Source organism: Rhinoraja longicauda, chromosome 9 (assembly GCF_053455715.1).
Source record: "Rhinoraja longicauda isolate Sanriku21f chromosome 9, sRhiLon1.1, whole genome shotgun sequence".
Taxonomy (NCBI): domain Eukaryota; kingdom Metazoa; phylum Chordata; class Chondrichthyes; order Rajiformes; family Arhynchobatidae; genus Rhinoraja; species Rhinoraja longicauda.
Genome location: NC_135961.1, coordinates 13,885,080 through 13,911,907, shown reverse-complemented (window position 1 = coordinate 13,911,907; position 26,828 = coordinate 13,885,080). Strand labels below are relative to the sequence as shown.

The window sequence follows — 26,828 nt, the reverse complement described above, 5'->3', positions numbered from 1 at the left end:
TAAATTGTTAGTCTAGCCTTCAAGATCACCAGCACGGCAGTTTAACACTGCACCACAATAATGTCTGGTGAACATGGCTTGCTAAGATTTTGGAATATAAGAAATATTTGTGCAGTACTGTGGTGCAGTTGGTAGGACTGTTGATCCACTGCTTTGGAGATGCATGTTTAATCCCCACCTCTGGCCCTGTCTGTATGAGTTTGCATGTTCTGGGTGTGACAGCTTGGGTTTCACCTGGTTGCTCCGGGTTCCTCCAGTATCCCAAACAAGTGCCAGGTGATATGGTTCCTCCAGTATCCCAAACAAGTGCCAGGTGATATGTTAATAAACCACTGTAGACTGCCCCTAGAGTGTGGATGAGGGACAGAATCTAGGTGGATTTGATGAGAACACAGGGTTAATAAATGGGGTTAGGGGGTCAGGATTTGGGTTAAAATGGAAAAGGATGCTCGTTGATTGGCGCTGACCCAGTGAGCTGGAACCTGCTTCTGTGTTACGACTTTATGGCTCCACATAGGATAAGTTTATTATTCCTGCTCTTCCATGAGTAAGAACCAAGCTAATCTTTACTTCGGTGCCACTTTCCTGAAGTAACTTGCATTAATAACTTAAAAAAGAAAACTGCAGGAGGAGTGGACCGATCCCTCTATTTCTGTGTCAGTACCACTGCCAGCATTGCTGCCGTTTCTCAGTACAAATATGAGCTTAAAGCTGTTCTGGCCGAGATGCCTGAGCTGCCATTCACCCATATGATGCATTGGTGGTCTCCATGAAATCCAGTGGATTGCTTCCAACCTATTTAAGCTTGCCACTCCTCCAGGACTGGGAATTCTGTACGCTGGGCCTGACACACTTTTATCCCGGCTTAAATACTGCAGGCATTCAAATACATGGGAGAAATCCGTTGCTGTAAAAAGGTAAATGGAGTTTTATTTCACATTCAATTCTTAGTTCCTATGTTTTCATGTGTCTCTGTGCGTTAGTCATCTAACTTAGAAAAACAACATATTTTTACAGTTCCCCCAGTGATTTTCAGTGTTTGTACATCGTAAAGCAGTCACAACTTTGACAGCTGGTGAGCCAAGAGGCAGGGACTTAAGGTCCCTTAAAGCTGTTATGCAAGCCTAGCTGTTACCCAAGTCAAAACAGCCTGGACAGAGCACAGCTGGGCTCCCAGTGAAAGACTGCCCATGTAGCTGTAGGGACAGAAACAGAAATGACCCAGGGACAGGTGGCCACCAATCTCAGAGCAGTGGATGTACTGCTCCAAAAGTGCCACATTTTTATTCCAACGACCTCCAACAGCAATAGGTAAATCTTAGTAGACTTCTGCCAAACGACTATTATCAGTCAACACCACAGACTTTAACGATGGCTACAAATCTGAAGATAATCAATACCTGTCAGTGACATTTTTTTGTTTAACGTGTGCACAATTAACAGCTACTGTACTGATAGCTGGTATACCTAGTAAAAAAAATGTAATAAGTAAAATATTTATCATTTCCAACAAACACCTAGGTTGCAAAGTTTTGCTCCACACCACTTATTTTAGCGTTAAAGGTGCCAATTTGCTTTCAATCTAGTGAGTAATCTGTGTACATGAGTAGGACTAGCCAGCACATTGAGCACAGCTAACACCGATTAGTGATTTACAGAGTGTTAAGATTATAATGTCACTCTATCTGCAACATTGAGTTGATTTAAGGGTCTCGACCCCAAACGTCACCCATTCCTTCTCTCCAGAGATGCTACCTGAGTTACTCCAGCATTTTGTGTCTATCTTTGCTATATTGTTTAGTGCTCTAGCCAACACCTCTTTTAACTTTACATAGCTGTATATATATTCAGCAGCAGAAAGGACCTAGTCCCAACACTACCAGTGCTATTTAAAGGAATCATTAACTACTTGCATAGTAGTTGCTGATTTATTTTGACTGCCTATTGCAGTGACTGTTCCAAGAGCATTTTGTTGTTTTCTGTGGTTGCTAAAGTCTGCAGGGAATGGTGTGCCAGGTGCTGAAGAATTTTGTTCTGTCGTTAAAGCTTTGCAATAAAACAGTTGCTCCCAGACATGGTCTTTAGTAATCCTTCACCTTGAAACTGCAGCACTATGAAAAAAATGAACAGTGATATGCAGAGTAATCCAGGCAGCTGGATGTCACCTGCTGCTTCCAAAACTCATTTTTCAGAGGATTGTATTGCTAGTGATTGTCCAAGTTACTGTGGTCATAAAAACACAATAAATAAGTAGAAGATATTTGCAAAATTTTACAGTTGTTGCCCCTGACTTAAAGGAGGTCACTGCTACTGGGTTTCTGTGCAAAGGGAGCACTCCTGCCCGGCTGGAGCATGCACCGTGAGATTGCTTCTGTGATATGGAGAGCCACTTCTGAGTACACTATGATTTGTGGTTCCACACATCAACTGGGAGAGATATCACTCCCTCAACATCACTTGAAGTGGGTTCATATGTAGTGCATCACACTTGTTTGGTATTTTGCTTTCAGCCAATGATACCTTCATTTGATGATGGTACACAGTGCCAACTGCATTTGAGTCATCACAACAAATAACATGGTGGTGACTGGGTGATACGGACTATCTAATAAAAACACAGCTTTTGATTCTTGTGCGCAACCCACATAACATGGGAAATATGCAGGATGAAAGATGACAGAATGTATCATGGGCATGCTGAAACAATAGTTACACATGAAAGGAGTTATGTGGTACTCAGATAGTCAGGTCTCAACCTTTGAGGTCGCCTTGTATCATAGGGATACGTCATTTGACGCAAGTTAATTATTGAGCGGCAATAGGATAGGAAGAGGAGAGATAGAAGGAAAGGGATTAGGAAAGAAGTTAGGAAAGTTGAAGTAAGTGACCAACTGAAACTTATTGATCTTTGGCAGGAAAAAAACTCATTTGACTTTGCTGACCAAAATACCCAATCAACTTAGCAACTTATCCTCAGAGTGCCTGCCTGGCCATAAAGCAAATAATTAAAAAAATCTGGAATAAATATTCAAAATTAAATCGGTGATTTTAACAATTCTAAATTATAAACAAACGATTGACAATTATACTTGTGTATTTTCTTAAACTGACCTCAAGGAGATTTTAGTCTGTGCTTATGTACCTGGACTTCATTGATTGTAGCATGATTGGGCAAGGGCTATTGGCCTTCAATTAAGGAGACTTTAAAATTACTTGGAGGATGACAAGCAGCTTGGATTCTAGGCTGCTCGTCAAAGGGCAGAACTGACTGTGAGAGCAGGCTACATTAAACTCACCAACAAGGTCTATTGGTGGAATGCAAATATTGTAATTCTTGGAGGTGTTAGATTTATACTATTTGGATCCATTAACACTTCTTCAAAACAGTATCTCAGCAGTCCAAGTAATCAGTGAACTACTCTAAGAACCTGCATATCCCTTCAAAAACATGTATTTGCAGTTAAGATGGCAGCAGGTTAAGATTGCCTGACAAGAGATCTGAAGAACTAAAACAAGAGTGGCTTTTGTTTGAATTGGAAATGGAATCTGCAGCATTGGTCACCAGATGTTGTGTTTTGAATGGATCTACAAGAGCAACAATAGTCATTTACCACTCCTCACTGAATTAAATAGATTCCAAGATCAATGACACATCCTGTGGAAAGTTGCTATTCATCCATAATTCTTGACACTACGTCCAATCTTTCAGGCAGTACAACTAGTGCACCAAGTCCTGCCTTTTTTCTGTATGTGGCCCTTTGAATTGCCCCTCTGAGTCCACTTTTGTGAAGCTTCTTTGTGACATTACTTTTTGTTACTGCCATCTTTACTCTCCGTTCTCTTTGCTTTTGGTACAAGCAACTGGAATCCAGTGACCCATCACATATACATCTTGCCTTCAAGTTAGATTATGAGTGCTGATAGTCTTCAGGTGTTAAATCTTTTGACGGCATATCTCCATCCCTACACAGCCACCTTCCAACTCTTGCCATCCAAAAGGAGAAAGTCATCAGCAAAGGGTCGTTAGTTAAAGCACCTGGAGCTTGAAAGCCAGGAATGATTGTGTGATGAGGGGTTAAGTGGGATGCTGAAAGGAGAATTGGGTATTGCCTTTTACAATGTTTAAAGCAGGTGTTAGCCATGGACAGCATAATGGTTGGATTAGTGATAGGCAGCATGCAGGTAAGGTGATGCAGACCTGCAATTTCCCACTGGCGTATCTGCTGCTGCCATGTTTATACACTATTTTGTCCTGCAGTAGAAAGTATGTTAATATTGTGTTTCATTGTTATGTCTGTCATGGTAGAATAGCTGAGAGTGGGTGCAAGATATGAGATGTAGATATTAAATTTAAAGCAGTGTTAAGTGCATGAGGGTGCATGGAACATTTGAATGTTTGGTACCAATCCTAATGAGGTCTGTTAGTTATTCAGTGTGGATGTGTGATGTTTATTTATTAAATGACCTTGAGCACATTATGTGGTTATTGAATTACTTGTGACACTGTATTTAGGTCCTCGGGACTTGATTTGCGATATTGATCTCCACAACAATCTCTTGTTGCCTTTGCAATGTGTTTCTGTCTCCTATGGAAATAGGAAATCTTTCCTCTTTGTAATTTTGATATTATTATGCAACTCTAGTATTTTCATGTAAGTTTTTTTTTAAAATCGTGTATGTGTCCAGCCATGCTGAGTAACCTGGGTATGGTATTAAAGAATGATACAAACATGAAGTGTCTTCGACCTGAAATTTTAACTATTTATCCATCTTCAGATGCTGTTTGATCTGCTGAGTTTTTCCAGCATTTTCTGTAATATTTCGTTCAGATTTCCAGCATCTCCAATTTTTGGTAATTTTCGGTGGGAATAAAGAAAGCAACTATTGTTCAACAGTATGCAACAATGGTTTTTACTAACTATTCATATGTCAGAGACTTATCGTTACCTCCTGCGCCAAGATTTTCAGCAAGATTTCTCAAAACTATGGAACCAGCTATATCCTTTGTATCATTCGAGACTTATGACATACTATTTGGGAACACTTGCCAGCAAAGAACCAGGCACACCTCCTTTAAGAGTTGAAGTTTGGTTTTAAGAGGAGTTGTGCTTAAGTTGTGCTACCCAATCATGAAATTAGACTTTGTTGTGTGCTAAGCACTGGCTACACTCAGCAACTCAGTAATTATGTAAAGAAATGTACAACATAAAGTTGATCTTCATTAGAGGCAATTGACATGACATGACAGTAATTAATTGTTCATCGAATTCCCCATGCCCATTTTATCCTTGTTCATTTCCATCATTGTTTGTTAGGTATAATGGACATCCTTTGCATTATGAAAGTAAGCACTCAGAAGGATTCCATTTTTGTCTCTGAAATAGTCAAAGATAGATGCACGTTCACCATTGGGGTTCAGCTGTTGTGAGACCTTCTGAGACAGCTGAACTAATTTGAAACATAAAATGCCAGCACAATCCTTGTTTAAGAGATTTGGATGGTGAAATAGAAGGGTTAATGTGCAGACTTGCACCATGCTATGGTGAATTGCAATCCAAAGAAGCATCCCTTCTTTCCCCAGCTGAAAATATTAAAACAATAGCACTTTGCCCACTCAATTTCCAATGTATTTTCCTTGGGTGTCCTTAAATAAACATTATCTGTCTCCCTTATTTGTGAATGCGTGATGCTGGACACCTACTTAAAACTAACTCCCAATTTCTCACCACGGAAATATTTCAGGTGCCCTTGAAATGCAAACATAACCCAAGTGAAAATGGATATTTCCTTCCACTTTAGTAATGAAAATGAAATCCTTTCCAACCCCTCCTCATAAAATGCATTTAGATGTCTTCAATAATTAATGCTATTCTTCTAAATGCTAAAATCTGCAATGTAGAATGTTTTTGAAAACTGACCACAGCAGCTAATTGCCTCCATAACTCAAAATATTTTTTTTCGGAGGTGATCAAATCAGAACTGAATTCAGGATGTTGTGCCCAAGGCCTTGCCAATTTTGGCTCTGTTGAGGAGAGATAAAGCCACCGGCGAGGTGAATGGTTCAGTATTACGCTTGCTGCAGTATATTTGCGTTGACTTTGCCTGGATATTTGGAGAAGATTTGCGATATAACATTTTGCTGTAGATTATTTGCAAGGTTTTCTTGACTGCGTAATCCTCCAGACACGCAAACCAGTGACAGGGATGGATTTGAGGAATCCCTCTTAAACGATTCAAACCCTAGCGTCAGGGTGAACCAGGATAAAATATACCTTTAAATGTGCGATTGAATCTTGTGTTAATCCGTTGCCTTATCCGAAGGTCAGTCCAAATTTATGTTGTTAAAGCAGGTGTAAGCATTATTTTGCATTATGAATGGCAACCTTTGATTTCATGTCTTAAGGGCCTGGAGGGATATTTGGAGGGAATCGTGCCATCGGTGTAGGTTTTGGTCATGAAATAAGCACCAATCTCCAACCTTGCATCACATTTGTTAGCTCGGTCGGATGTCTCCGATGTGCTTGCAAGCGATTTGAATGCTTGTGTCAATGCTCGCAAGTGGAGCTCACCTGAAAGGTGCTCTCTTGCAAGTGCCACCTCTCCAGAGTTCTGGTCGCCATTGAACGGTTACTTTCATTTTGGCATGGCTTGAACATTAAAAAAAAAACACAAAACCTATTTGTCGATCCCTTGGTAATAATTCCTGGGGAAATGGTGGAGCGAGCGTCTTGTATCCCCTTTCTCGCGTGGCGATGAGAATTCGTGAGGAAGATTACTGACGTTGCGGTGTGTGTGTGTGTGTGTGAGTGTGAGAGAGAGAGAGAGAGGAGAGGACAAGATAGAGAGGCTCGCTACTCCTGCAGCCCTGCTGGTGGCTCGCTTTGGAGAGCAACGCCCGTGTGACGCGTTGAGCCCAGCAACCCACTGACAAGCCGGAGCTGGAGCAGGAGCCAGAGGGCTGCCTCGCAAATGTAAACACAGTGGGCAGGCAAGAAAGGCAGATACGTGGACCTGATCTTGCCCATGGAAGCCCCCGCTCCGGCCGTGCAAGGGGAAGGTGCTGCAGGTAAAACTCCATGTTTGACTAGACTATGTGTAGCGATGGAGCTGCAGAGACTGGCCCTGGCGGACACGGGCTCCGCGATGCTCATCTGTTGTAGGTAAAACCCGGCATGAACATTGCGATGGTGTAGGTGGTGTGGTGTGGTTGTGCGCCGCACGTATTCTCATGGATTGAACGCCGCCGTTCTCATTTTTTTTGTTTTTTTTTTTGCTTTGTACCTTAATGGAAACACTTTTTTTTTCCCTCTCTAACATGGTTTGATCTGGGGACGGAATCGCACGTACGTTGTGTTTCAATATATATAATGTATATATGTGTGTTTGCAGTTTATCATGGCTTATTTATCACACTGCTGAATGCGATGGGGTGGGATGGAGATGGTGCTTTGTACTGATGTTATCAGCAGGAGAACCCGTTTCAAGGGGGGAGAAAAACCGGCATAGTTCAATGGATATCGTATGAAACAAAAAAACAGTCCATTTTGATCTTTAAAAGGAACCCAGGATGACATGGAAAGCATTTTTCGGGTATTGAATACAATAACATGTTTCGACCGAGGATTTCCTTTCTAGCGCGGGCAGCTTTCGTGATGTTGTAAGGTTAGAAACAGGCAGGGATTAGCTACAGTTTACGGTGAAATGGTTAACTACAGATTGGTGGAGAGTTGTTATTAACACCTTGCAGGGATATTTTCTACAATTAGCTGCCCGTTTAATAGGTCACTATAAAGAACATTGCAAAGGGCCTATTTTTGTGCTGTTATAGAACTTGAATATTTCAATGTAGTGCTTGGTATTGCATTTTACAGGGAGTATATATAAGAGGCATTTTCATTTCTCGAATGAAATATTTTTTCATCGTGAACAGAACTATATTTTTGGGTATCAAAATCAATTTTGATATTCGGAAATGTAGCCAAATGCTCCTGCGTGATTTGTCTTCTTTATCTTGTCCCATTGTGCTTCGTATTGCATTCAACCTGCATGCTAGTTCCTAAAACTGAACCGTTCATACCAAACCATGGATCAGATGAGTTTACGATTCGTGTGAACTTGACAATTCCCACAGAAAAGCGTGGTTTCCTCGTGTTTGGTTGCATCCCGTAATCAAAATATCAAATAGTTCGTCGAAGCCCGGTAACTAAAAGGCAGGGCGCTAAATGATTTCCCCTGGTTTAAAGAAAATCAAAATTTCACACTGTATGTCATTTGTCTATACACCTGTAGGGATCGCCCTGTGCTGAGTGTGTTGGGAAGCGGATTTTCTTCCCCTGGCGAAGATCATAGCCTCCCTCAATGGTTGGCACTTGCTGGCAGATATTTTTTTAGCGTTAATTGGGCATAGAGATTCAACGATCGAGACTTGCAAATACTAACGAATATTAAATAGTAATATGCAAAAAAAATCACATACTCCTAAGCTTAGTAGTGTGTGGAAAAGAGATTTCAGGATATTGATTTTATTTAAATAGTACCTTCTGTTCATAGTAACATTAGAATGTTGCATGCAAATTACCAGTTCTGCAATTCTTTTTTTTTTTTCCCCAATCTCTGTTTATGTTGGGATGAAGTAATTAACTATGCTGTTGGTTCATCAGGTGACATGGTATAAATGAAAATTTTCAGTGATGGCCGAAAAATGCTTCTCAACCTGTGTTCTCTTTCCCTCTCAATTTGTTTCTCTGGGCTCTTCAACAAAATTGTTTGTGTGATACCTTGGTTTGCAGATTGTTCTGTTTCACAAAAGTAGTTGTGATGTTGTAATTATCATAAAAGGATTGTCATATACAGCATGAATGATTAGACGGCTCTCCTAAGATGTGCTTTGTTACAAAAAAAATTTGTTGCCAGCATTTTCTTTTCATTACTGTATGAATTTTAAGTAGGGATAAGGAGAAATTTAGTAGGTGCTCTAACACTTCCTGTGTAGTGGGGAAAAAAAACCTCAAGCGCAGTTGGATTTGCTGATTTTTAAGTCATTATTTCCTTTTGATGATATTATGTACTAACATTAACTGGATAGAGTGTGGTTTAGTTTATATTTTGATTATATTGCAGAAACAAGTTCCCTTAACATTATGTTCTTGTGAATCATATGTTAGACAATAGACAATAGACAATAGGTGCAGGAGTAGGCCATTCAGCCCTTCGAGCCAGCACCGCCATTCAATGCGATCATGGCTGATCACTCTCAATCAGTACCCCGTTCCTGCCTTCTCCCCATACCCCCTCACTCCGCTATCCTTAAGAGCTCTATCCAGCTCTCTCTTGAAAGCATCCAACGAACTGGCCTCCACTGCCTTCTGAGGCAGAGAATTCCACACCTTCACCCCTCTCTGACTGAAAAAGTTCTTCCTCATCTCCGTTCTAAATGGCCTACCCCTTATTCTTAAACTGTGGCCCCTTGTTCTGGACTCCCCCAACATTGGGAACATGTTTCCTGCCTCTAATGTGTCCAATCCCCTAATTATCTTATATGTTTCAATAAGATCCCCCCTCATCCTTCTAAATTCCAGTGTATACAATGTTATCACTAAGTGAGGAGGCAAATTGCTTTGAACAAAGAAAAGTAAGCTTTTTTGTAACTGGTGAGACAGAAAATTGGATTCCCGAGTCAGAGATGTGAGCGGGCATCAGAAACAATAAAGGGAATACTTGCAATCTATGTATTTTTGTCTGAGTCGCTTTATAATTTATGTAATTAATTGCTCTGTGATAATAAATAGGCATGTGGCATTTCCAGTGCATTTGTTATCGTGGAGGCTGTGGGAAATGATTCATCCTCCAAGCAGCCCTTTACAAGGAGTCTCTCATGTTCATTATTGTAAGATGGTTTTAAACTGAGTTAAGGGTCATGCTATTATTTTTTGCTTTCATTCCTTGCAGATTGCGAGTTGTGCTGAAACCGCTGTAAACACTGGAATCACAATTTGGCCCTGAAAGGAAGACTTGCTGACAGGCTTTGCATGTCAAGCGGATTCTGAGCAACTTGACAGTTTATTGTTTCCAGCACCACTGGGAAGCAGGCAGCCCAGGAAGCCATGAGTGATGACTCGGTGTGTCTGCTTTAACATGGTGGCATGAATCTGAGGATCTGTGCTGGGAATATGCCGCTCGGAGCAGGTTTGGTATTTTAATGGGATTACCAAAGGGAAATACACCAGTAAACCCAGAGAAAAGTCATCTTTTGGATCTGCATCAATTAATTCCATCTCCAGAGAAAATTTAAACACTATTTGTTTTCTTACCTGAAGCAGCAAAGAGCTAACAGAGCAATCTGATCACTGAGCAAAATCCCCTGTGAATATGGGGTACCAAGAGCCCTTCTTCTGATGAGTCAACATATGACGTCCTCAATCTACAAAAGCTGCCAACAAAACCTTGCTGGAGAGCTGCCTCACTAATTCCTACCATTTGGATTCAAAAAAAGGATATATTCTGCAGCTTACAGCAAATCTATATATCGAGGGACTTTTTACAAATTGTCTACGATCTGTATATTAACCACATTCATGAAGATGGCTATTGTCATCAAGAAGAAAGGCCACTTGCTTTGGTTTGGCCTACTTTTCGGATGCCTTGTTAACCTCGGGGTCAGCCTAGAATTTACTGGAGCTGGAGGACAGTGGGCAAGGTTCCCAAAGTGGAATGCATGCTGTGAAAGTGAGATGAGTTTTAATATGAAGACCAATATTTCCAGCAGTCTATTGGTGTACTTTGATGATGAAGGATTCTGTGATTTTCTAGAACTCCTGATTGTAGATGGATACCTTCAACTTCGCTTTTCAATTTTCTGTGCTGAACCAGCTGTTCTTCAGTTAGATACTAAAGTGAATGATAGTGTCTGGCATACAATAGTTATTCAAAGGAATTTCAAGAAGACCACGCTAATAGTAGACAAAGAGGTCAAAACGGTTGAAGTGAAATCGAAGAGACGAGATATGACAGTCTTCAGTAAATTGTACGTTGGTGGAATTCCACCAGAATTTCATTCATCTGTGCTGTCATTAACATCAACTTCAGTAGGAAGTCAAGAACCATTCCAGGGATTAATAACTGATCTCAAAGTTGGAAATGGGACTAGCACACTCATTGATGGTCATGGAATCAAAATGGATGAAAACTACCTTTGCACAAATCACAGTCTATGTCTAAATGGTGGAACCTGCTCTGTCGTACAAGAGAAGGCAATTTGTGATTGTTCTCACACTGGCTTTCAAGGAAAAGACTGCAGCGAAGGTAAGATGACTACAAGACTATTTGTATTCATTAATTATTACAACTTCTGATAGTTGCAGGGAAACTTATTGTTCAAAGATTAAACTTGGAGAAAATTATTCAGAGATAATGCCTTTACTTTTCTTTATTCAGACATCTTTAAAGATAAATTGATTTTTATTTAACTTTGTTGATCATTTAAATGACATTTGGAACATGTACATTTGCTATCAAAGATTTAAAGGCTCTGTAACATGTATTTTTAAAGCTGAACCATAAATGTAAAAATAACGTTCAAAATAAACATCAAAACCCATTATTAGAATAACTGAGGAATAGTGAATTAACAGACTAAGTACATAATTTTGAAATATGGACATGGGAAAATTGATGCTAACTTTATTTATAAATTCTCATGTTAGAAAGTTCAAGTAGGTGTTTACTTGTTATTGTTTGTGAACTAATGAAATATGCCAAATCACAATTTATTTAAAAAAAAAAAAAAAATTTCCATACTTTTTAGCACACCATTCCTTTACCGTATGAACTACAGAGGGAGCTTATGTATTTGTCAAGTTTAACTTAATGTAGATCATTTATAAACTGTTGAAATTCATTTTGTTTTGAATAGCAAAAATATAATAAAAACCAAAATGGCCACATGCAATCCATGTAACTTAATTAAATGATTATATGCAGTCTGTTAACTTGCAGACTATTTGAATAGGCTAGAGTAGTTCTTTTTGCATGCACTAAATTGTCCAAAACTTTGATTTATTTAAAACTTTTGAACGTCATTTTGTTTTACATTTTTTCCTATCCATTTGCAACATTATTTTGATATGCTAGGAAACATGAACTTGGAATTTGTAAAATGTTATTTCTCTGAGTTATTTATTTTGCACTTTTGCTCATGATTCCTACTGAGTTACTTTTTAATGTGAGGAAATATAATTTATTCAGCACTGATTTCCCATATGGATGCAGAAGCTCAGGTGTTGACTTGTGTCCTTCTCAAATAAGGATTTAGTTACAGGGGAAGGAAAACTATATTAATTAGATTTGGTTTTAAGTTTTGATGATCTGGAAATGTAATAAAACTGCTAGATATTTCAATTCAGGTATGTACTAATGCATAGCCAGGAGTAATAGTTATTGATTAGTAAAATGTACACTAGCCCAGAGCCTCTTGCTGAATATTTTGTCCTTTTACAATTTGCAATCATTTAATAAAGTATTAGAAGATGATGAAAGCACCTCCAAAAAAGCTGCTGCTCTATTATGGAATATTATGATTTATGTTTGAAAGAGGAAAGGGGAATAAGATATACTGTTGCCCAAAGAAATCACAGGTAAAGAATCTAAAATTAAAAGACTAGGGGATCATTTCTATAAGCTTTCTCTTTGTTCTGAAAAAATATTATTATATACTGATAACATTGCACTACCAGTTCATACAAAGAGATCGCCTGTGATTAATTGTACCATTTATAATTTACCATTGCTGCAAGCAAGTCATACTTTAAAGAACCCATACTTGCATGTAATATTAGTCCAGCATTTTTTCAAGCACACAATAACCTCTGCATTCAAAGAAGCCACCTTTTGAATAATAAATGTATTTTGAATATATTATATTTTGTTTTGAGCTGGTACCATTCAGAGGAAAGGTAACTGTTAAGGGAAGACTAATTTCCAAATAGTTAGATTATTCATTTGTGAGTCTAGAAACTCAGCGTAAACTTATTTGATTATTTTCTTATCACTGTAATTATGGATCTCTTATTTTCATGCATGATCTTAAGTTTATGTTATCCCAATTATTTTCTGCATAACACTTGCTTGGTTATTAATACTGTAAGAATAAGTATAATTTCCCCAAAACTATTGAAATTAGGAATCACAAATATCTCACGACTCTTAATTAGGCAGTGGAACAGTGTAAAGGTCATTGTAATCAACAGGAATGCAAAAATGTGATAACTGTACAATGTTCTCTTTTCACCGGTAGCTAATGGGGCTTTACTCAAAATAAAAGTAGTTTAACCACGGGCCATCAATTCGCAAATCATTGAATTTTTCTTGCAACTTACACCGTCAGTTGCTCTTGAGCACTTGGGGATATTATCTTGCTGTGCCTGAATCTACTGTTTTGCCTGCACATGATTTTAATCCCATAAATAATACAAAATATTATTCATTATTTATTATATTATCTGGAATATAATTGCATTCGGGTGATGGAGGTTCTCGTGAAAAGAAGAATGCAAGTTTGACACCAAAAAATAACGATCTCAGTCTCAAACTATAAACAATATTCTGGGTCGAACATAGCAAAATGCAATGTATAAAGAATAATATAACCAAAAATAAATCGAGTGTAGGAATTAATTAAGTAGTACATTCTGGTAAAATAATTAAATATCACAATAACTAAATATAAGTAGTATCAGAGAGCAAGACATTGTATGTTAAGCATACCCGGACAATGAGAGTGGATCATTGTAGGATTAGTATGCAATTAAAATTGCAAATTGCAATATGGAAGAGTGAGTGTAATATCACAGTAACATTTATGTATTGGGAGTAACTTTATAAGTTTGCATTCATAGTTAGTTAATAATATCTTACAAGATAGAGAATCTGTTAGATGTTCTAATAATATAAATGGTGCATCATTGTTTTCAGTTTACTCTTACTACTTACTGCCTTTGTGATGCATAACATATTTCTTGTTTGCCAAACTCCCCTAACACCAGCTTAAACCTTATATCTAGCGCTCTCTTCTTGATTTCATTCTACACCGAGTTTATCATTAAATGTAACAAGTGAAAATTCTGCTTATCTTTTGCTGATTTCATTCCTCCACTGAGAGGTGTAGAAAATTAATCCCTCCACTCTGAGTGTAGAAAGTGTGCAGCAGCAAACACAGAAGAGCCATTAATTTTTATCTGAATTCAATGACTATTTTATTCACATCTCTTTCAAAATAGAATGAGTAAAGTCAGGAATGCTGCCCATAAATTGCTCAAACTAAATATCTTGTGTGTTACTGCTCAAGAGAAATTCTGTTTCTAAAGTATTCACATTTGTATTTTTATTGCAAAATACACTTCTCTTATGCAACTACTGACTTTGTGTCTATTTTCCTGTTGTGCAGCAGAATGTTTTGTAAGCAAAAGTCTCGTCACTTGTTTGCCAGTGATGTGATCAAACTTAAATTATAACATTTGTTCAATTGCTTTCACAAGAAAAAGTTTGACATCTTAAAGACTGCAATATGTCACCAACATGAATCGATAAAATGAAGGTGGGAAGAATCTTAACCTTTTGTAAAGAATGCTGGGTCTTATAAGATTTTGGAACTATTGGATAAAAATTTGCTTGCTGTGGTTTATGGGATAATAAGTTGAAAATCAAAAAGTTCTTAATTGGAGAAAATAGGCCTGCCCCCCCCACCCCCCCGATAAAGTTATTTTTATTCATTGATGACAATTCATATAAATGTTATACATGAGATGAACTAAAAACCCATCTTTAATTAGTGTCCACAGATTATTTATTCTGTTATAACACATTCAGTTTGTGCCAATTTTAATTGAAGAGCCTGAATTGTTTATTTTGCATGTGACAATTACAGGGGCTTGGTTGTTGATTATTTTCTGTGTAGATATGTGTTTTATTTAGTGTGATGAGAGATGAACAATGCATGATTTTCACTTTTTAATCTTTGTGGGAGTAATTGTGAAGGTAGACAAAATGAAAATTCAATACCTAACTAATCTGTTGGTTGTAGAGCTGACTGCAAATTAGGCGTGCAAAAGTGCTACCAGCCCCAATTTTGTATGTGCCATAGATAGCTTGATATGTGAAGAATGTGCTATTTCTCAATGGTGGAATGGAGTTATGACAATTTTCCGAAGTAAAAAGGTGGTTGGATAAAAGTGATGATTTATTATCATTAACATATATGGTGAAAATATTTCCAACAGAGAATCAAATTTTAAAAACCGTAAGGCTTAGAATACATTATCCATCCCAAATGTTTCATTTAGTTATGTGAAACAGGTCTTTAATGAAATGTTGTGTAAGCTGTTGTTACATATTTTGTATTGACAGATGATGTGCTTTGAATTAGAGCTATAGATTTTTCCTGATGAAGTAGATTATTTGCCAGAAACATTTACTGTTGTGCACATTAGATGCTTAAATTTATTTTCTGCATTCTTGGGCATCCACAGCTAATAGATTATTCAATGGAATGGCATGTAGGGCCATTAGGAGATGGGAGGTTTTATGGAATAAAATCTTAAAATATAAACGGCATATGTAGCCCATGTAGCAGAGAGGTGTTATTTGTACACAATTGCAGATGAGCACATAAGTTAAATATCAAATAAATCATAAGATGAGTCAGGTGACATGATTACAAATGATGCCGGTTTAATTTTCTCAGTAGGCAGTTTCTCAGCATTGCTATTAACATTTTTTAATTTTTTTCACTCTGAAATGATCAAAATAAGCCTCTTATTGCTGAGTTATAATTGTAGTGATAGGAAATGCAAATTATTGGTTATACGGTATTTTAATTTATTTAAGTGTATTGACATTCAAACGGTGTCTTTATGGTGTTGCAGTTAGAAAGTCACATTATGCAGACAATATTTGTTTTCTTGAACAAGTCAATGTGCAACCAAATGATGAGTAACAAGACACTGCAAGTAATTTCTTCAATTCAACAGATATCAATTAGATATGCAATACAGAGGCTAATATTTCAGGGTGTTAAAAATGCTTTCAGGAATTTGGATATTTTGGCTTGACTTTGACATTGTTTTCTGAATGCTGTAATGCATACATTCTAAATCATGTCCTTTGACATTTTTGCCCCTGAATCAAAGTAGTTCAGCTGATGGCTGAACATTTTGATTTTGCAAGCCCATGGTAATGCTGAGTTCTTGCCAAACAGACCAATAGGAATAATTTTTTCAATAAAAAAGAGAATTTAAGAGATGGGTTGTAAGTAAGGGTTTGACATCTGGATCTGCCAGAGGGAAGAGATGCCGTAAAGGAGTGAAGTGGGGTACACGTGAGTTGGAATTAGATTTCTTCAGCTTCCATCTAGAATCAGACATATTGTCTTTGGATGATGTTGCCAGGAGATGGTCTTTAAATGGGAAAGAGCCTTGGGGAAAATCTGGAAGTGAAATTTCTATCACAGGAAGAGAACCCTTGTAAGAGTTCCTCTGGCTAAGACTGAGAAAAGTACTCATAAGGAAACAGTGGCTATAGTGTGTGATGTGCAGATTAAGGAGGAATAGGAATGATGGTGCAGCCTGAGTTTGAGAAAATGTCATTAAGGTACTGTGGTAATGAAATAGGGTAACTCTGGAGACTTTCAAAATTGGAGTTTTATGGGAAATAAACATTGACCACAAGATGAATCACATTGGCAAGAGTTGGGGCATTGCTGATTTGAAAATTTACCACAGCAGGGAGATCAAGGATGAGTTTTTTTGAACAGGAGTGGTGCTGGCAGATTTGGATGGAGGAGAATGCGATAATCAAAGTAAAACGACACCTAAAAACAAATCTCCAGAGGAAATACAGAGATCAAAAAAGTGAGATTTTACAAACAAAAATACGCAGTGCCTGTTCAGTTAAAGTATTGCTGCAAGAAACTGCTGCCAGATCGACATGTTTGGCTCAAGGTGGAATGGTAGGGAGGGAGGGAGGTTATCAGAGGTAAAGGGAGTCAGATGATGAAGAGAGAGATGGTGTATGAATGGAGAGTGCAAACATCCAGAGCTTGTTTGTCTAGCCCCTCATCACTATCCTCCTCCTTTCTTTGAAGCATCCCTTTCTCCAACCTCTCACACTTGCCATTCTCTCCTCCAATATTCCTTGGTCTCTCTTGCCTCCAACTGATTGATCTCTGTCACTTTTACTCCCCCATCAAACTAGAATTTGCTGTCACCTGTCCTCACCGTAAGCAATTATGAGCATCGGGTATGTCTTTTCCGAAACCACTGATGTGCATTTACTCCAAACCATCTCAAAACAAAATAATGAGGCCCTTCATAATAGCATCCCGAGTACAAAACTGAAGGTAGAACAAGCCCCATCCATGAAAAGGCTGGAACAATTGGCAACTGGCAAAGCTGTGGCTCCAGGTGTTCCTGCCTGTTCAGAAGTTCCAAAAAATCTGTCAGATAATTAGATTTACTAGTTATTCCAAGTGAGGAAAATTATTTCCCAAAGCACAAAATTGTTTAGTTAAGTGAGCTTACTTGCTCGTTGAGTGTTAAAAGCAGGCAACTCCATTTTAGCTGAAAAACCTGCTTTGACCATTGCATTACAGTAGGTAAATAATGGCAGACATTTAAGATTTTCTTTCATAATTCACAACAAAATATTCCATTCAGAAATGTAGTGTACCAAAGGGGTTGTCCATTCTGGCTAATTAAGAAAGTTAAGAATGATATCAATTTGAAAGGAAAAACATGATTATTTTGTGAATATGAGCTGTCTGTCAGATGACAGGGAGCATTTTAGAAACCAGCAAAGGATGCTTTTGAATAACACATGGAAGGAGGAAATCTTATCTTAAGATCTTCTGTAAAGATATGAAAAGAAGAGGTCAGATATAGTAAAGATTGATCCCTTAGAGGATGAAGATGGCATTGGGAAGTTGATAATGGGAAATCAGGAAATGGCTGAGAACATGATCATTATTCTATTTCCATAGCATAATAGAAAATCTGAAATCAAAGATGCCCTTAAAGGTTGTGAGGGAATTGTTGCCACGAAAGAAAAGATGGCAAGCCAATTAATGGACAATTGGCTGACTAATCACCTAGGTCCAATGGCTGATAGCTTAATCTGTCAAAATAAATTGTTGCAGCGATGGTAGATACATTGGTTATGATCATCCAAAGATCCCTAAATTGTGAAAAACTGTAAAGGTAACAGCCAGACTCATTCGTAAAGTCTGGAATCATACAATATGGAAACTTTAGCCCACCATGTCCATGCCAACCATCAATTACCCAAATATACAAATCCCGCTTACTCTCACTTTACTTTCTATGCCCTGGCAATTCAAGTGCTCAGCCAGATACTTAAATGTTGTGTGAGTATCTGCATCCACTACTCATCCAAGCTGTTTCTCCTGAGATTTCAGATTTTTCACACTCTTTCCCCATTACATTAAATCTTGGTTCTTTAGTTTTTAATACCTTTCGTTTGGGAAAAACTTTCCTCGCATCTAACCTGTATGTGCTCCTTGTAATTTTATACTTTTCAATGTGATCCTCTCTCAGTCTCTTCTGCTCCAAGGAAAACAAGTACAACCTCATTGGTTTCCCTTCCTTTCCAGGCATTCTCACAGTGAATGTGCTCTGCAATCAGTTTTGTTCAGTTTATTATTGTCACGTGTACCGAAGTACAGCAAAATGTTTTTACTTGTGTGCTCTCCGGTCAAAGAAAAGACTATACATGTTTACAATCAAGGAGTGAAATGAATACATTGAATATACATTACACTCCAGTGCAAACAAATTCTTTCTACATATTCGTGACAGGAAATGCACACAGTACTCCAACTTCGGCTTAACAAATCTCTGATAAAGCAGTGTTCTGCTTCTCTGCTTCCTTATTCTGTGCTCTGAGAAACAAAGGCCAGTAACTGCCTTCTTCATTACCTTATCTAGCTGTGCTGCCACCTTCAGGGATGCTTGAACTTGTACGCCAAGGTCCCTTGATTAGTTAATAATCTGCAGTGTCCTGTCATTCATTGTGTCTTCTCCTTAATGGACTTCCCAGAGTGCTCATTTTACTGTGATCAATATTTTCTTGCAATCCAACATTACCCTCCTCACTAACAACATTACCAATTTTCATGGCATCTGCAAACTTAGCAATCATACCTCCTATATTCATATCCAAATTATTTAAGTATATAACAAAGCAAGGACAGTCTTACTGATTCTTGTGGTACATCTCGGGTCACCGGCTTCCAATCACAAAAGCAAACCTCCACCATTGCCCTTTGTCTACCACCACCAAACCAGTTTTGAATCTAATTTGCCAATTTGTTTTGTATCATGAGCTCCAACCATTTAGATCATGTGGAAGCCAGGTAATAACATTGCAGTCAAATTGTTCGGACAAGATCTTCCACCCTGCCTCTCTCACAGTGTGGCAGTGTAGATTAATTCAGTTTGTCAAGACTTTTCCAATAACGTCCCAACCGCTGATGATAAATTTTCTGGCACTTTCTAATTACCTAGCGTATCCCTGGTGCCCTTCAGTGAAGATACCACATTTGCTGCCCTCCTGTCATCGGGAATCTCAATTATCACCATCAAAGATTTAATAATATGTTTACAAAGTCACAGCGATCACCTCTTGCCATCCATAGCAGTCTGGAATACATCTCAGCAGGCCCGAAGGATGTATCCATCTTTAAACCTGTGAACGCATCTAATTGCTACATTTTAACACCAACATCGTTCCGTCCCCCTTTCCTGAAAAATTCACCGTTCTGTCCTCGTTTCTTGAATTCTCCAGTCAGAATGAATACCATAGAAATATAGAAAATAGGTGCAGCAGTAGGCCATTCGGCCCTTTGAGCCAGCACCACCATTCAATATGATCATGGCTGATCATCCACAATCATTACCCCGTTCCTGCGTTCTCCCCATATCCCTTGACTCCGTTATCCCTGAGCTGTATGCTGATAAAAACTGATAAGAAGAATTCGCTTAAAACCCTCTGTATCCTCTGTCTCCACATCCAGATACCTATTTTGTTCAGTGATGGCCCCACTCTTCCCAGGTTACTCCCTTGCTCTTGAGGTACTCATGAAAAGTTGGCATATTCCTTAATCCTGCCTGCCAGTGATAATTAATGTCTGCTCTTTACCCTTTTGTTCTCTTTAAATACCCCAATACAGTTTCTGTTCTCCTGATCGGCCTCCCCCATTTTCAGTTTTCTATACCTTTAGTTTAGTTTAGAGATACAGTGCAGAAACAGGCCCTTCAGCCCATCAAGTCGGCACCAGCCAGCAACCACACAAACACTAATTCTATCCTACGCACCAAGGACAATTTACAGAAGCCAATTAACCTACAAATCGGCATGTCTTTGGAAGGTGGGAGGAAACCGGAGCTTGCGGAGAAAACCCATGCAGTCACAGGGAGAACGTATAATCTCCGTACAGATAGCACCTGTGGTCAAGATCAATCTGGGTCTCTGGCGCTGTAAAGCAGCAACTCTACCGCTGCACCACTATACCTGATATACATCGATCAGCCAAAAAATTATGATCACTGACAGGCAAAGTGAATAACATTGATTATCTTGTACAATGGCACCTGTCAAGGGGTGAGATATATTAGGCAGCAAGTGAACAGTCAGTTCTTGAAGTTGATGTGTTGGATGCAGGAGAAATGGGCAGGAGTAAAGACCTGAGCGACTTTGACAAGGGCCAAATTGTTATGGCCAGGTGACTGGATCAGAGCAGTTCTGAAACGGCAAGGCTTGTGGGGTGCTCCCGGTCAGCAATGGTGAGTACCTACCGACTGTGGTCCGAGGAGGGACAAACCACAAACCGGCGACAGGGTGTTGTGCGCCCAAGGCTCATCGCTGCGCAAGGGCAACAAAGGCAATCCCGTCTGGTCAGAACCGACAGAAGGTCTACGGTGGCACAAGTCACAGAAAATTTTAATGGTGGTCACGGGAGGAATGTGTCACAATACACAGTGCATCGCACCCTGCTGCGTATGGGGCTGGACACTGAGGACCAACAGCATATTAGGCAGGTGGTCATAATGTTTAGGCTGATCGGTTTCCTGGACATGCTGTAATTTCCATTCACTCTTAGAGGAACATAGTTGCCTTAAAAAACTGCTATTTCTATTTAAATGCTTTTAACTGTTCGGTTAAAGAACTGCCGCAAGTATCTATTGCACAGTCTGTTTTTTCCTGGTCCTGTCTCATGATATTATCATTTTCTGTCCTCTAATAGGTGCTGAATTTTCATACCAGTTTTATTTTTTTTCCTTTTCGTAACTACCCAGAAGCTTATCATGGTCACTATCTCCAAAATGTTCTCCCTTTGAAATTCCAACCACTCGCCCTGCTTTAATTTCTGACTAGTTCTCTTTCTCTACATTCTTGCTGAAAAAGCTCTCCTGAATGTGCTTTAAAAATCAAATCCCCTCTGAGCTTTTCATGCTTAACAATCCTAGTTAAAATTGTCGAAATTCAAATCCCTGACAATTATAATCTGATTACTGTACATCTCTCTTTGATTTGTTTACATATCTGCTCAACCTCCCACTTACTGTTAACAGGGCTGTTATATACACCCAGCAAAGTAATGGCTCCATTTTATTCCTATGTTCTACCCTTACAGCCTCATTTGAAGAGCCCTCTTGAATATCTTCCATCCACTGCATGAGTGGACACCTTCATCAATATTGCAATGCCACGTCCTCTATTATAAAATCTCATCTCTACCCCCTCCACCTTTCAGGCCGACGTTTCTGTACCTTTGAATGTTGAGTTGCTTAGCCTGTCTTTCCTTCAACCATGTCTCTGATAGGAACAGCATCATATTCCCATGTGCTGATCAATTGGCCATACCTTGACTCGTCTGAAGACCCGAAACGTCACCCATTCCTTCTCTCCAGAGATGCTGCCTGACCCGCTGAGTTACTCCAGCATTTTGTGATACGATCAATTGGCCATGTTTATCTGCCTTACTATTCCTTGCATCATAATAAATACATATCATCATATCATATCATATATATACAGCTGGAAACAGGCCTTTTCGGCCCTCCAAGTCCGTGCCGCCCAGCGATCCCCGTACATTAACACTATCCTACACCCACTAGGGACAATTTTTATTTTTTTTTACATTTACCCAGCCAATTAACCTGCATACCTGTACGTCTTTGGAGTGTGGGAGGAAACCGAAGATCTCAGAGAAAACCCACGCAGGTCACGGGGAGAACGTACAAACTCCTTACAGTGCAGCACCCGTAGTCAGGATCGAACCTGAGTCTCCGGCGCTGCATTCGCTGTAAAGCAGCAACTCTACCGCTGCGCTACCGTGCCATGCGCTACCATGCGCTACCATGTTTGCCTTGCGTTCCTCATGTATTCCTTCTCACACCTATGATTGCTTTGTCTACTGGATTGATTTAGTTTTCTTTCAATTTGGCTGCACCACTGCCTCAACTGTGCTACTTTCCCCTGACAATTTAGTGTAAACCCTCCCTCACATCACAAACGACTCCTGAAGTAAAAATGTTTTGTCTTGGGTCAGTTCAGTTGCAATTCTTTCAGATGGAGGCAAGAAGCTATCAGTTAGCCTGATATCTATAATTGGCAAAATGCTGTTTAGCATTATTTAGGAAATAATGGATCTTTTAGAAAATCATTATGTAATCAAGCATTGACTTAGCTTTGTGGCAAGTAAGTTGGGTTAGACAAATTTGTGAGAATTCTGTGAAGACATGAATCAGGGTGAATAAAGGATATGGTCAGTGGCTGTATTGTATTTGAATTTCAATGTGGGATTCCCTAAGAGAACATGTAAAAGATAAGAGCTCAAATGCCAAGAGCTAAGTGTTTTATTGTCAAATGTCCCAAGCAAAACTATGAAATTCCTAATTGCATCAGCACCACAGAATATGCAAACATGGTACTCCATAACCAATATAATGAACAAAAAGAACTCCAGTATACACATATCAATTACATATATCAATTATATATATATATATATATATATATATATATATATATATTCATACACAAACATATGCACACAAAAAACAAGCAAACAAACAATAATAGTGCACAAAGTCAAAACCAATGCCCCAAAGTTTATGTAATTCAGACCTTATTTGGAGGTTGTAGTGTTTAATAGCCTGATGACTGTAGGGAAGAAGCTGTTCCTGTACCTGGACTTTACAGTTTTCAGGCTCCAAAATCTTCTTCCTGATCGCAGGAGTGAAATGAATGTGTGGCCAGGGTGATGTGGGTCTCTGGTGATGCTGGCTGCCTTTTTGAGGCAGCAACTCCTATAAATCCCTTCAATGGTGGGGAGGTTAGAACCCGTGATGGACTGGGCAGTGTTCACCTCTTTTTGCAATCTTCTCTGCTTCTGGGCATTCAAGTTGCCAAGCCAGGCCATGAAGCAACCAGTCAATATGCTGTCTACTGTACACATGTAGAAGTTCAAGGGAGTACTCTCTGAAATACCGAATCCCCCCAATCATCTCAGGCAGTAGAGGTATTGATGGACTTTCTTTATAATTACACCAGTTTGCTGGACCCAGGAAAGATATGCCCATCCAGGAATTTGAAGCTTTTGACTCTTTCCATAATATAGACAAATTTGTGTTCCACATCCTTCGCCTTCCAAAGTCCACAATTAGTTCCTTGGTCTTACTGAAGTACTCAGCAGATCTGGGGGAAAAAAGCAAGGTTGTTGTGCTGGTACCATTTGGGCAGTCAATTGATCTTCCTTCTATACTTGGACTCATCATCATTTGTAACCCTTCCAAAAATGGTGGCGTCTTCGGCGAGCTTGAAGATGGAGTTTGCACTGTCCGGCCACAGAGACGCGAGTATAGAGTGAGGAGTGTGAGGCTCAGCACGCAGCCTTGAGGTGTTCCCGCACTGATGGTTATCGAGGAAGAATTGTGGGAAGAACTTGGGGAATTGGTGGTAATACATCAGTATTGAAACAGGATCAGCAAATTAACAGTTTGGGGATAAATGGGCCATTTTCAGAATAACAGGCTGCAATCAGTGGAGGACTAAGAGTCAGTGGTACTCTGAAATCGTGACTATTTACAAATCTTAATGATTTGTATGAAGGGCTGAGTGAATATTTGCTGATGGAACATAGATTGGTGGGGATTTCATTTTTTAAGGCGAATGCAGAGTTTTATACAATTGAATATGGACAGGTTACCTGAGTGTGCAAAAGTTTGGCCGATAGATTAAAATGTGAGTCAATGTGATGTTATCCACATTGCTAGAAAGAATAAAAGGGCTGAATATTTAAACTGGAGTAAGTTTGCGAATGGTGTGGTGCAGAGGGATCTGATTATCCTTTTTGCATGAAACATGGAAGTATTGCAAGTAATTTAGGCGGCAACAGTGACAGAGTTTAAAAGCAAGCAAAGCCAAAACTAAAAAAATCTGGCATGTTGCAAACCTGGAATTTAAAAACGGAAGGTATCACAAAATGTCGGAGTAACTCAACGGGTCAGGCAGCTTCTCAGGAGAGAAGGAATGGGTGACGTTTCAGGTCGAGACCCTTCTTCAGACTGATGACATTTCGGGTCGAGACCCTTCTTCAGATTGAACTACTCAGCAGATCGGGGAAAAAAAAATTCACAATGACAACCTTTTATTGGAACCAAGGAAGTTAGAGATCAAACCTGTTTTATGTTACTGTGAAGGGGGAGGGATGGAGGTTGTAAAATGGAAAGCATGGGGATTAAAGACGAGGCTGAATAACACGAGAGGTGGTGCTGTCAGCTGAATCAGAGGTTTTTTAATCACAGTTAGTCTGTTTGTAGAAGTTGGAAATAATAGGAGAAGAATGACAGCAGAAGAAGAAAAAAAAACCCTGCTCGAACTGCGAAATACAAAACAAACCAATAGCTTTATATTTGAAATAAAAGGAATGCCTCAAATTCTTGACAAGGCAGGCAACATCTGTGGGGCGAGAAATACAGAGTTAACTAGTTGATAACCTTTTACTTTTGAATTTTGAGGGCTAGGATGTTCCTTTGCAGAATTTCTTTTAAATCTCAGAAGCATGCATCCAAGAAGATTGCATCCAAGATTTTAAAAAAAATCAAAATTAAAACCACTCAATCATTTTAAAACAACAAATAATCCGTCTGTTTATTGTTGTGTTTATTGTCATATGTATAATTGCAGCGAGGTGCAAATTTAATTAAAAATCTTGAGTAGCAGCAGCAAAGCGCAAAGAACCAGAAAAGCTCACAAATCATTACACATAACTTAGACAGAAATTACACATTTCTAAAAGAAAGACTGTTAAAAAATCAATTTATTAGTGGAAAAACATAATTAGAAAATAAATAGAAAGTCCAGGTTGGTGACAAGGTGTAGACCATAACATGCTGTTGTTGAGGTGGATTTAGGATTGTGTAGATTGGTTTAAGTGCTGATTGTTTTAAGAAAGCAGTAGTTCTTGAAGCTGGTGGGGAGGGACCTATGGCTTCTGTACCTCCTGCCCAATGTAGCAGTGAGAAGAGACTTGCCCTGGATGGCGGGGATCCTTGATCATAGATGCCAGCCTCGTGTTGATAGATTCAGTGGAGGGGAGTGCTTTACCCGTGATGACCTGGGCTGAGTCCACTACTTACTGTAGCCTCTTGCATTGCTGTGCGTTGGAATTGCCATACCAGGCCTTGATACATCCAGTCAACATATCTTTCTGCAATACATCTGAAAGTTTTTTGGAGAATATGGAGACATGCTGAATCTTTTTAAACCTCTAAGAAAGTAAAGGAGCTAGCACGCCTTCTTTGTGATTATATCTATGCGATGAGCCTAGGTCAATCAAGATATCAACACCCAGAAATTTGAAGCTGCTAACTCTCCATCGCTGTCCACTGATGAAAACTGTCATGTTGTCTTCCAATCTCCTCTTTCTGAAGTCAACAATTAGTTCCTTGGTCTTATTGACATTGAGCGAGAGGTTGTTGTTGTGGCACCACCCAACCAGGTGTTCTATCTCTCTGAATGTTGACTCATTACACCAGTGATTTGTCCAACCGCAGTGGTGTTGTCATCAAATTTACAGATGGCATAGGAGCTTTGCTTGGCCATACAATCATGGGTGCAAAGAGAGTAGAGCAGAGAATAAACATGCAGCCTTGAGGAGCATCTGTGTTGATGGTCAGTGGGAAGGAGCAAATCTTCCTGATTTGCACTAATTGAGGTGTGCCAATGAGGAAGTCAAAGATCCAATTCTTGGAGTAGGTTGGAATAACAGTGTTGAGCGTTAAGATGTGATCAATGAGAAGCAGGTTGACATGTGTCTTCCTGTTCTCCAAATGGTCCAGAGCAGAGTAAAGAGAAAGCATGTGGTGATAGGCAAACTGAAGAGGATCCAGGTCATTTCTGAGGCAGTCACACCATAACCAATCTTTTGAGGTACAGAAAACCCTAATTTTAATGGATCCCTTTTATAGCGGATTTTGGTTATAGCAGACGGACGTGACAACATGAGCCATTCCAGCTAGCATGCCCTCCCCAGCCCCAGTTTCCAATGCCACCCACGGCTCACAAGATGCATCAGCGAGTCTTTCTTCGCCCATTGCACAATCCGGTTAGTGCGGCTGTTGTAGCGGCTCACGTTGCAGCCCCTGGAGGCTCTGGCTGATGATGGCCAATGTGCCAAAAGCCTTTTTGACCACCTGATCTACCTGCGATTCCACCTTCAGGGATCTATGCACCTACACACCTAGAACCCCCTGCTC

At 39.3% G+C, this 26,828-nt stretch overlaps 1 protein-coding gene across 28 annotated transcripts in view; it reads left to right on the top strand.

Moving 5' to 3' along the window:
* nrxn1a (neurexin 1a) overlaps nt 1-26,828 on the top strand; it is a 1,341,442-nt gene that overhangs the window by 87,501 nt on the left and 1,227,113 nt on the right. For 14 of the 28 annotated variants that reach the window (XM_078404807.1, XM_078404809.1, XM_078404816.1 and 11 more), the window contains exons 1-2: nt 6,844-7,066; nt 9,949-11,301. In XM_078404807.1, the coding sequence (XP_078260933.1) occupies nt 10,575-11,301 (727 nt within the window). In that variant the 5' untranslated portion in view covers nt 6,844-7,066; nt 9,949-10,574. Of the gene's footprint in view, nt 1-6,840; nt 7,067-7,139; nt 7,161-7,201; nt 7,344-7,568; nt 7,591-9,948; nt 11,302-26,828 lie in introns of those variants that run through there. The other 14 variants (XM_078404820.1, XM_078404818.1, XM_078404815.1 and 11 more) reach the window with 7 other exon arrangements.